The 10,434-nt window shown below is 34.3% G+C and overlaps 1 protein-coding gene, 1 long non-coding RNA gene and 1 other non-coding gene across 5 annotated transcripts; 1 reads left to right on the forward strand and 2 right to left on the reverse strand.

Annotated features, from left to right (window-relative positions):
* The first annotated feature begins 361 nt into the window (after positions 1-361).
* On the forward strand, positions 362-9,190 carry LOC114187850 (F-box protein At2g26850-like). Of its 3 annotated transcripts, none has more exons than XM_028076235.2 (5): positions 362-2,198; positions 2,357-2,436; positions 2,611-2,789; positions 3,230-3,304; positions 8,777-9,190. In XM_028076235.2, the coding sequence occupies exons 1-5, from the start codon at positions 1,524-1,526 to the stop codon at positions 8,863-8,865; spliced, it is 1,098 nt and encodes a 365-aa protein (XP_027932036.2). In that variant the 5' UTR covers positions 362-1,523; the 3' UTR covers positions 8,866-9,190. The 3 variants fall into 3 exon arrangements, with proteins under 3 accessions (XP_027932036.2, XP_085530826.1, XP_027932035.2); XM_085674700.1 differs by lacking the exon at positions 8,777-9,190 and adding an exon at positions 3,397-3,583 and having other exon boundaries at positions 374-2,198; XM_028076234.2 differs by lacking the exon at positions 8,777-9,190 and adding an exon at positions 4,715-5,189 and having other exon boundaries at positions 408-2,198.
* LOC146885520 (uncharacterized) lies at positions 5,718-8,388 on the reverse strand. The gene is made up of 5 exons (XR_014995826.1): positions 8,220-8,388; positions 7,444-7,518; positions 7,214-7,246; positions 6,842-6,929; positions 5,718-6,542 (listed from the first exon to the last, which is right to left on the reverse strand). It is a non-coding gene; the product is annotated as an uncharacterized LOC146885520 (long non-coding RNA).
* On the reverse strand, positions 8,205-8,398 carry LOC114189289 (U2 spliceosomal RNA). Its single transcript, XR_003605595.2, has one exon. It is a non-coding gene; the product is annotated as a U2 spliceosomal RNA (small nuclear RNA).
* Positions 9,191-10,434: the final 1,244 nt, after the last annotated feature.

Here is a 10,434-nt window from a genome sequence, read left to right on the forward strand (position 1 = left end):
TAAAAGAATTCAAAAATCTCAAAACGTGAATGGAGGTGATGCTTTGATTAAACTCATAACAATACACACGGTTGCAGGGAGGCAATGGTGGAAGGGTAGCGTTAGTGTCAGTGTTACCAACTGCTCTGCTCCTTACGTTATCCAATGACGGCTGTCTTTTTCCTTCCCACCCACTTGCAAAAGGTGAGATTTTCAAAACACTATAAAATGTAACAATTCCAATTCATCCATACAACATTGTTATTCTTTATTAATTTCGTCATTAATAAGTTGGTAATCGATTCTATTGGATCACAGAATCTACAAGTAGAAAGAAATGTCTTCACATCCACAAAAAAAATGTTACTTTAATTTAACCATAGCCGCCCATTGTATATTTTTTTTTCAAAAATAAATAAATCATTCTCTTATCCATTTTTACCTATAAACTGTTTGCTAAATTGCCCCAAAGACAAAGCAGTACGAGGCTGGGGATCCCTTGAATATAGAGCATAAATGGTATGTGGTGAGGTGAGGTGAGGTGAAGGGCAAGGAGGTGGAGTAGAGGACCTACCCACCTACCCACCGCACAACACCACCCTTCCCTTCTTCAATATTCATCTCCACCATCACTACACCATTAATACCTTTTAATCAATCTTCTTCTGTTCATGTGCACACTACCCCGAGAATTGTTGTCCTTTGGCCTTGTTTTGTTTCCATTTTCTTGGGGTGTGTGTGGACCAATTACTGCGTCAATTGCAACTACCACGGATCTGTTCTAGGAACAAAATATTCCCATAACAGGATTAATTATTCAATTGCCTTAGAGATTCTTTAGATATGGGTCTTTGCATCTAGACTTATCTTCATCTTGTTCTTTTTTTTTCCCTTTCGTTCTTGTCTTGCCAATCCCATTTTCCAGGTGTCAAAAACCCTGTTACAGATCTTGGTGCCCCACCTTATTTAGCTTCCTCGCTTCAACTCCTTCATAGGACCCTTTGCTATATATTCAATCTTTCATTGAATGACAGCTGTTAACTTCGTATGTACGCTTGTGCTCCTTTTTCCTGTTGGAAGCCAATAAGAGGGAGAAAACTGTTTCATAGGCTTGTTTAATCTTTTTTTCTTTCTTTTCTACTTTACGTAGTAGCATAACAGTGGTTCAGGCTTTCAAGTCAAGGCAATTTCCACCCAAGTTCGTCGGTCTGCGTGGTTGTGAATCTTGTTCAAACTTTGGGTTAGAAGGCCCACCATTGGGGTTTTGGTGGGGTTTCTTTGAACCAAAATAAAACCCATCTTTAAAAGGTGTTTGAAGATACCAACTTCGCTTCAGTTTTGGTTAATAGGGAGGTTTCTTCTTATAAGCTATTGCCTTTCCGCAATTGGCTTCTCCACTGACTCTATCTACAGTCTATCCCCCGCTCTCTCTCGCTCTCTCTCTCTCTCTCTCTCTCTCTCTCTCTCTCTCTCTCTCCCTCTCTCTCTCTCTTATCACATATGCCAAATCCAATTTTGACCCGTAAAAGACTTTCAATATTCTAATGCTACTTTACTTCATCACTTGCATCTCCTTCTTCTTGTTTTTAAAGTCCCTCCTTCTCAGACGTCTCCCATCATGGGCAACTGAGATGCGGTTGCTACCCCTTTTGTTTTCTCAAGCGTTGTCTGTGAGAGCAATCTCCAAACTGTTCAGAAACCGCTTCTGGCTTGGATTTGTTTGTCAAATACCTGCAGGAATGTCTCTGGTGAGGAAGAGCCTGACTTCAAGAGTGGAGAATGTTGAGGAAAGCCATGGCATGTCAGTTTTGGACTTGCCTGAGTTGGCCTTGGATTGCATTCTTGAAAGGCTACCTCCTTCTTCACTGTGCCAAATGGTTGCCGTTTGCCGCTCCTTGAGGGAGAGATGTGTGAGTGATCACCTTTGGGAGAGGCACATGAAGCAGAAGTGGGGTAGTGTTGTTGGTCCTGCTGCTTACAGGGAGTGGAAGTGGCATGTTGCTTCCAAAAGAAATGTTGGGGGTCTTAAACATGGCAGGCAAAGGGGCTTGATGAGATTTCTGTCTCTTCGTTGGCCTTTGCAATGGATGAGACCAAAGGTTGATGAAAATAATAGCCTCAAGCAGAGGACCTCTTTGCCTGTTGACTCAATCATGAACTGGTATCTGGCTATCGAGTCTGGCAACTTTTGTTTCCCTGCTCAGGTCTATAACCGTGAGGTATGTAATATGTGCAAACCCTTTTGTTCTACTTTTCTATTGAACACTTACACCTACCTTGCTAGCTACAAATACAACCAGTTGCTTGAATTTCAATTATACCCCGTGGGTTGTGTTTTCTTTTCTCATAAGTTACATTTTTGCTGTTGTTTGTGTAGAATGGTCATGTTGGATTCATGTTATCTTGCTATGACGCTACAATTAGCTATGATCCACGAACTGATACTTTCCAAGCCAGGTAATTGGCATGATTAGAGATGCTCATATAGTCTATATGTACAATGTTCACATTAGTTCCATAATCTTAGAGATTTGATTAGCAAGTTTGAAGATATTTTAAAGGAAGCATAAGAGGAAAATAAAATGAAATTTAGATCTGATGACGTAATTATTGATTTGTTGCTTACTACAGGTATCCTCCGCATGGAAAAAGAGCAGATGCTAGAGAGTGTGGCATCCCATGGGAAAGGCTAAGAGCCCCTCCTATTGATGCTTCTCCACATGATCTTCATGTCTCCGAATGTTTAAATGATTTGTATCCGGGTGATCATATAGAGATTCAGTGGAGGAGAAACAAAGAATTTCCTTATGGTTTGTTTCATTCTCAAATATCTTGTGTTATTAATTTTTTGCATTAATCCTAGTAATTATTTCTTTGGCTGGTAAAAGGTCTACCCTAAGAACCATTTAAGTTTTAGTAAACATTGAAGAGAATAACTACATAGTGCAGGACCATGTCTATGTTAACAGAGTCAACAAAAGGGGCAGTTGTTGTGTCTACTTTGAGCCTTTGATATATAAAAATGGTTTCCATTTTTCTCAATTATTCATTTTCTTTATACCCTTGTGTTGGGATGTTAATAATTGAGAACTCATTTTCGAGTAATATTGGCATTATTCTAAGCTGTGCCCTTAATCTTGCATACCTTGATTGATATAAGAGTCTTTGTATTCTTCATATTAGAAGTATGATATGGACTTATAATAAATTAAAATGAATTGCCGCATGACGAGATCCATCTTCATTGCAGGTTGGTGGTATGGTGTTGTAGGCCACCTGGAGTCATGCAATGGGAGTGAAAATTATTGCCGATGTCACAAAAGTGGTGAGTTAATTTGAACTTCCTTTGGGATGATTGCTATTATCAATCACTGCTTTTTCTTGGTTATAATTGTATCATCTTTTCTTCCCTTCTAGCAAAATAGGACCTTATTCTGCCTCTGAGTATGATTGATAATCTTGCCGATCAGTGAAAGGACCAATCTTGGGGAAAAAATGGTTGTAGGATGTAGATGGATTATGCTTATGAATTTTGAAGACAGAAATTCAGAAGCACATAAAGTTTGCTGGTTTATTGATTTTTAATATATTAAGATTTTTACAATCTACAATTATTATTATTATTGTGGATATACACCGAAAAAAATTGACTTGCATTTGTAGTTAGTTTAATTTGGCAGCCAGACCAGAAGTTTGGCTAGGTCTTTCTGGATTCTAATCTATCTAAATATGGACCACCTGCTATGCTATTTGGCTGGTCCCCAAGACATTCATGGTCAGTATGTCATCATTTCCACCAACACATTGATAATTTGTGTCTCTGGGCATTTATGGCTAACTATGCTAAAGAACTAGATTCCTTTTGTAGGCTGTTTCATCTCTGTTAGGAATCTTTTTGCTTTGTGGGACTAACATGATTTTTATAAACCAAACACTATCCCTCTATCCCTATTTATAAGACCCTTTTTAGAAAAAAAATTTGTCCCGTTTTATAAGACCCATTTGTAATTGAATGATGCATTACTTATTTATTTCCTAAAAGGCCTTTACTTAAATATCTGAAATAAATCATAAAAAGTTTCTCCATCGTAATCTGATTATAGAATATAAGTCCTCACCGACACCGAAGTCTCTCTCAACCGCTTTAACTTAAAAATATGTAAGGGGAATTTCGAAACAAAAACACATATTAGTGACAAATTTATTGTTTTTAACTAGTTTTCTTAGAGTGTGAATTAATAAAAGGGTCTTATTGGGACGGAGAGAGTGTTTTTTGGTCTTCTGATCATGTTATATAGATAGAATATAGCATGACATTCTTACAAGGTATCGTTTGCGATATTTTATTTCACATTCTCTTCATTAGCAATACCACTCATTTTATGATTATGCCTATGTAACAAAGTCAAGTAACACAGGGTTAGTTGCTTTGTGTTGATAAGGCCTACTTTGCTTGTCTTGAACTCTGAAGAATGAAATCCAACAAACTTGTGCTTCCTTAAAAATTTGTAGTTATTTTAAGTCTTTCACCTTTTGCCAATCAATCATAATTGGTTGGAAACTTTAAATTTATAAAGGTTGCAAACATAGAACCGCTAAAATGATGTTGGAGGGGTGGTAAAATGCCACTACTACAAGAGTCTAGGAATTGACATTTTTATATTATATCTATCCCTGAGAGGGGTTTGTTGACATTGAAACATAGCTTACTTAATGATAAATGTGTTGGTTGCAGACACTGTGGTGCTAGAGTTTAATCATTACACTCCTGGCTCACGATGGAGGCAGACCACTGTGAGTAGGAAAGACCATAGGGAGGAGGGAAATGAGGCTGATGGATTTTATGGTGGAATAAGAAAGATTAAGAGTGAGGCTGAGATTGCCATTTGGAAACGCCTTTGGCCATCTGAAGTCTTGGATTAGTAGTTACTGGATCTGATCAAATTCTCTTCAACTTAGCATGATTTTATAGAAGCTTTGTCTCAGCAACTGAAGCATTGATTGGTTCTGCTTTATACATGCCAATATACAACATGAAGTGGACTTTCAGATATTTAGGCCAACCCGATTTCTTCTATCCTTTGTCACATTTTTTCGTGAGAAAATTTATGCATATTGATGTGGTTTCCCTCATTGTAAATTGCTCATTTACGCACAAATGTAGAATATTCATTCCACTATATATATAGAACGTAGTTGATAATCTCAAATTAGTACCTTTGAACTGATACTAATACAGCTTCCATCCCAATGAATTAAGTTAAGGCATTATTTATATGCAAATAGTTCACTTACTATGCATAAACAATGCTTGCCCCCTTTTGCCACTGAATTTTCTTATGATTTTTTATCCAGGTATACTTCCTCAGTGCCATTTATATTAGCCATTTTCTGTATAATGTTAACAATTTGTTGTCCTAAAAAACTGTCTTGAGAAACAATAATGGCATATAAAGTTGATTTGGCTAGCATGAAATGGAAACTATGTTTTAGAAAGTTGACTCTGCTAGAACAAGGAGAGTTGTATGTTAGTGAGTTACCTGAGTCACTAATCTGATGCCAGCCATATACATCCATGAAATCTCCTTTGGTCCAACAGAAAAGAAATTGATTTTGCTAAGCACATTTCAAAAGGTTCATAGTGGAGAAAACCAATTGCTGATTTCATTGGTATAATGAGCTTGCAATCAGAAAGATCAAATATTCTTTTAAACCAATAGAAAGAGTAGAGACAAGAATGAATCCAACTGGAGTGTGCACCACTTAGTTAACTTACTCAATCATGAAATGGTTGAAGCAGAGAAAGAGCCTATGCTTGTAACACTTGGAAGTGCTTTTGGTTATATTATATCAACAGTGTCTGGGTTTCAGGACTTGTTTCCTCAAGAATGTTGTCTTCTTCAATTGCTACTAACTAGTATGCTTAGCATTTGATCTTCCCATGTGTGCATTCATTATCTTCATCCAACTTCCTGCACCTTAAAAAATATCTAAATATACCATTTTTCATTCTAGAATTGTTATTTCTGGATGTAAAAAATACATTTCCAAATATCTACTTTGATATGAAGGAGGTGGTCCAAGATTTTTATAACATAGAAAGAACTATTTCAAAACAAAACCACTTTCAAGTCCATCTTCTTCCTGTTCATAGCTTTCCTCTTGGTCAGTTTCTTCCTGGACCTTCATAAATTCCCCCTTTTTCACCCCATATAGAAGAATTGCGTGTAATCGGAAGTCGCAAGTAAAAAATAACTTTCGAACTATGTAATCTGGAAGAAAAAAAAAACTTCTGAATTATGCAACCTTGAAGTCAAAAGTACTTTCGGATTGAATAATGTAGAAGTCATTTTTCTTTTAGAGCTTCTGGATTATGTAATCCAGAAGACAACTTTTAACAAAAATGAAAAAAAAAAAGTTATATGGGAGTGGAAGGGGAAATTTATGGAGTTGCAGGAAGAAGTTGCTTGAATAATATCATTTTCTTCTTGCACCCAATTATTACTAACTTCACTCACATGCCACCACTGCCATCATCATCGTCGTTACACCTCCATTCTCCACTACAAAGAATAAGATGAGAGAAAAGTTTATTTTGGACAAAAACTTATTCTGTGAAGTTTATTTTAGAATGCATTTCATGTGTCATGAAAAGTTTATTTCAGAAAGTTTATTCTGGAAAACTCATTCCACAGTGTATCATATATGTTTGGAAAGATTGTTGTAGAAATTTTGTTCTTAAAAGTTTGTTTCATAATAAATTTCATGCGTTTCGGAAATCGTGTTCTAGAAATTTTATCTTGAAAATCCTGTTTCAAAATTCAGATAGTTATGCTATTCTGATTAACTGAATATCGGTTACCTTGAAATGTCTATCATCGATTCTAGTAAACAATATTTTATTTGACTATAATGTCTCGGCTTTTCAAATCATTTTTCACCTGTGGTATCTGAAACAGAGATGAAAATGGATATAATCAAATTTCAAAATGAAAGGAACTTTCACATCAAACATGAACTAACCAAAGTACTAATGTATGATGTGGGATTGCTATTATCTGGTTTTAATAGCCACAAAAGTGAACTAATTAGAACAAAAATCAGATATTTTAAAACTCATTGTTTATCAAATATTTGATCAAAACTGAAACTAATAATTGAGTTCAACCACACGCTAACAAAATTCTCATACTGACAAGTTACTCACACACACTATATCAAATATTACAATTACCTGGTCGCTGCGTTGGAAAAGTTACTCAAAGTTCTACAAGAGAAAAAGATTCTTTGTGAGTTCAGATGTAATTTTTTATCATTTGAATTCATGCTAGTTATTTCTTACTCCTTTTTTGTGACTAGATTGCTAACTTTCTCAACAAAAAAATTAGAAATGGTAAGCACACGATTTCTTAGTTTTCATTGAACTTCATAACAGAATCGATGACAATAAGTATTATCCATAACCTGCTAAATTTCCTCTAACAGCCAATTCCAGCACTTATCTGCTACCATGTTTATGAACTTCATAACAGATTGAACCTGAAAGAAAAAAATAGAAACTGATAAATCATTACCTGATGCAGCATAAGGCATCTCCAGTGATCTTAGATTACTTGCTGATATAACCTCTTTTTCATACACCTTGAGAACTCCATTAATCATTCCATCACACACTCTGCCTAAACCCTACCGTGTTAGCTTTAGCTGCTGATACTATCTTCCTCTACAGACTTGTAATTCCCCTATCTAATGTTAAACTGATAAGACTACTTAGCCAAAATTTCCAACAGCTATTTATCAAATAGTTGATCAAACGTGAAAATAATAACTGGGTTCAAACACATTATACTATTTCCAGAGATTTTTTTTAGTTGGAGGATATGTTACCATGCGCTGATTTTTAGTGTGAAGAAGTGGAAAACTTAATAATATATACCCTGGTGAGAAATAAAACGAAAAATATTATCAAAGCACATGATAAACCTTGACACACCTTTTGCAAGCCCACGTATATAAACACTAAGAATATAAATACACTAGGGAATGTGGAACTTCTACTTACATGGAATTAGAGAACAAAAATACAACAATGCTAAGATATTTTTGCAAAAACAATTTATCATTATTTACATTCAAAACATTTTCTGTTAAATATGAATGAAGTTTCAGATTTTGTTAAAACACTTGCCAACTGAAATTAGAAAATCATAATTACGTTAGAAGTAAGAAATTCCGACTACCTTGGCAGCAGTGCAAAGCAAGGACGATGCTTGAGAGTCTCAGTGGCAAGCCACTATTACAGACCCTCTCCCACAAAAATTAATTTAATATCGTGTGAACCTATAGTTCACATATCAGATATTAAACTGATAAGAACAGATTCTACACTTGATCTTAGCCAAAAGGCCGAGAAAGGTATGCTTTTTAAGGTGTAAGTCTTCCACTCTTATATTCTGAATTTCATCTGCTTGTCAGAGTCCTGTTCAATGTGGGACTTTATGAGCCACCTGCTCTAACAATGTCCTCTGTTGTAAAATCAAATAACTTAAAATTAGATGAGCAATATTGTTCAAATCTCATACTGACAAGTGAGTTCAAACACATTACATCATTCTATAAAATAACAGTTTGTTTGAATGTATTGTTCCTGTGATCTTTCTTTTCCTTACACTTAAGCTTGGTTTTGAATGCTTCAAAATGAGTAAGACAACCTTTGTAAACATGGCAGACTGAAGCTGTTGGTTTAGTATCTTCTAAAAAACAGCAATTAATTAATGCTAGGATTGTATTGTAACAGTGTCAGTCAGCTACTGGAGTTCAGATTGTTGTTGGATAACATTAGGAAAGAAAGAAAATGACAAGAATCCAGATTTGACATTTATATGATGAGGAAGAACTATAGAAATATGTTGAGTGTCATGCATGAGAACGTGCACACCACATAGAAATGAAGACTTCCATCCACAAGAAGCAGCCCAAGTCACTAGTAATGAAGAGTTTGTCAATATCATTTGAAGAACAACATATACAATCTGCTGCCACTAAGCATTGGAGATATGTAATAGAGATTTATTGATTTTTATGCTTTGTGTTTTAAATTAAAGGCTATTCAAACTTACTTGTACTCTATGATGTGGTATAAAGTGTTCAGATGATCGAAACTGTTATAATCTTGTCAATGTGATTTTCCTCATTCGCTTTTTCTTGTTCACGACATATCTTTTTAAAGTGCCATTTCAGATGAATTTTTCTGGTAGTACTAATGACATTATTTAAATTGAGAGTGAACCTCTTAATTTAAATATCCACTTGCTTGAGGTCAAATAGTGTATAGAATTGAAGCATTCCCTTGCTTTTCTCCTAAAACTGTTAATTCTTGCAAGTAAGGCTTTTACTTCCCATCAACCCAAAGGTAGGTCGATTCTCCCAATACAACACATTTATTTATTTTTTTAGGTCGTTGCTTTATTATCAAATATATATTATATATTATGATGTAAGAAAAGAAAGATGCTATAAAATTTACTTTACTGTTCATATTTATTTTGTTGACAAGTTTTCCAAAAGTGATTATTTGGTCATTTGACATTTTATTTTTTTATTTATATTTTTTTGGCATCACATATACATTGTGTGACATCCCATTTAAATAGAATAAATCTACTAAATAAAACATTGCACGAATATAGTATCGAAAGAGCATACGAGATGAATAGTATATGTAAGGATTCGTCATTACAGTCATCCATGAATATACTTAACAAGATAACTAAGGCATACCAAGGATGCCATGAACAAAACATAATTTAAAAGGTTTTACCGTTTGCAAAAGGGTTGCTCCTAGAGTAAGGAATTACAAAGGCACCAGGCAGTGGCGGATCTTCAACCAAAATTTTGGGGGTGCCAAAATTTTGGTTGAATTACTCTTTTAGTCTATCTTTTCGTTCAATTTGTTCGCGATTTTTTAAAAGTTGATGTACTTTGATTTTTTCCGTTAAATCTTTTAAAGCGGAAGAAAGATCTTTCATAAAAAATTGATATTAGGATTATCTCAATTACACAACAAATCAAACAATCATTCTTATTTACAACTTCAATTTTGATGAAAAATCTGATTCAAAAAATTTAATGAAAATGACAAAATTACATCATTTTTCAAAAATCAGAATTAAATTGACACAAAAAAAAACTAGAGGACCAACTTGATATTTTGAACGAAAATAGAAACCAAAAAGATAATCTCAAAAATTTTATATAAACTAGTAAAAACATTGTATTCACTTTTTTCATGATAATAGAAAAAAATATAATTATTGTTATTATTATAATTACAAAATTAAATATAAATCATTTTTATAATTTTACTATAATTAATTTTCATTTATAATGATTAAATTTTAAAAAATAATCAAATAAAAAAATAGTTAAATTACACAAATAATCATTTAAAAGATA

Source organism: Vigna unguiculata, chromosome 6 (genome assembly GCF_037176805.1).
Source record: "Vigna unguiculata cultivar grain cowpea cultivar isolate G323 ecotype 2 chromosome 6, ASM3717680v1, whole genome shotgun sequence".
NCBI lineage: Eukaryota > Viridiplantae > Streptophyta > Magnoliopsida > Fabales > Fabaceae > Vigna > Vigna unguiculata.

What these genes read in the sequence shown, in the direction of transcription:
- LOC114187850 (XM_028076234.2), top strand. Translation starts at nt 1,524, where the DNA reads ATGCTACTTTACTTCATCACTTGCATCTCCTTCTTCTTGTTTTTAAAG. An exon ending in ACTGATACTTTCCAAGCCAG is followed by an intron (nt 2,437 to 2,610) that starts GTAATTGGCATG and finishes TGCTTACTACAG; the next exon opens with GTATCCTCCGCATGGAAAAA. An exon ending in TTGCCGATGTCACAAAAGTG is followed by an intron (nt 3,305 to 4,714) that starts GTGAGTTAATTT and finishes TGTTGGTTGCAG; the next exon opens with ACACTGTGGTGCTAGAGTTT.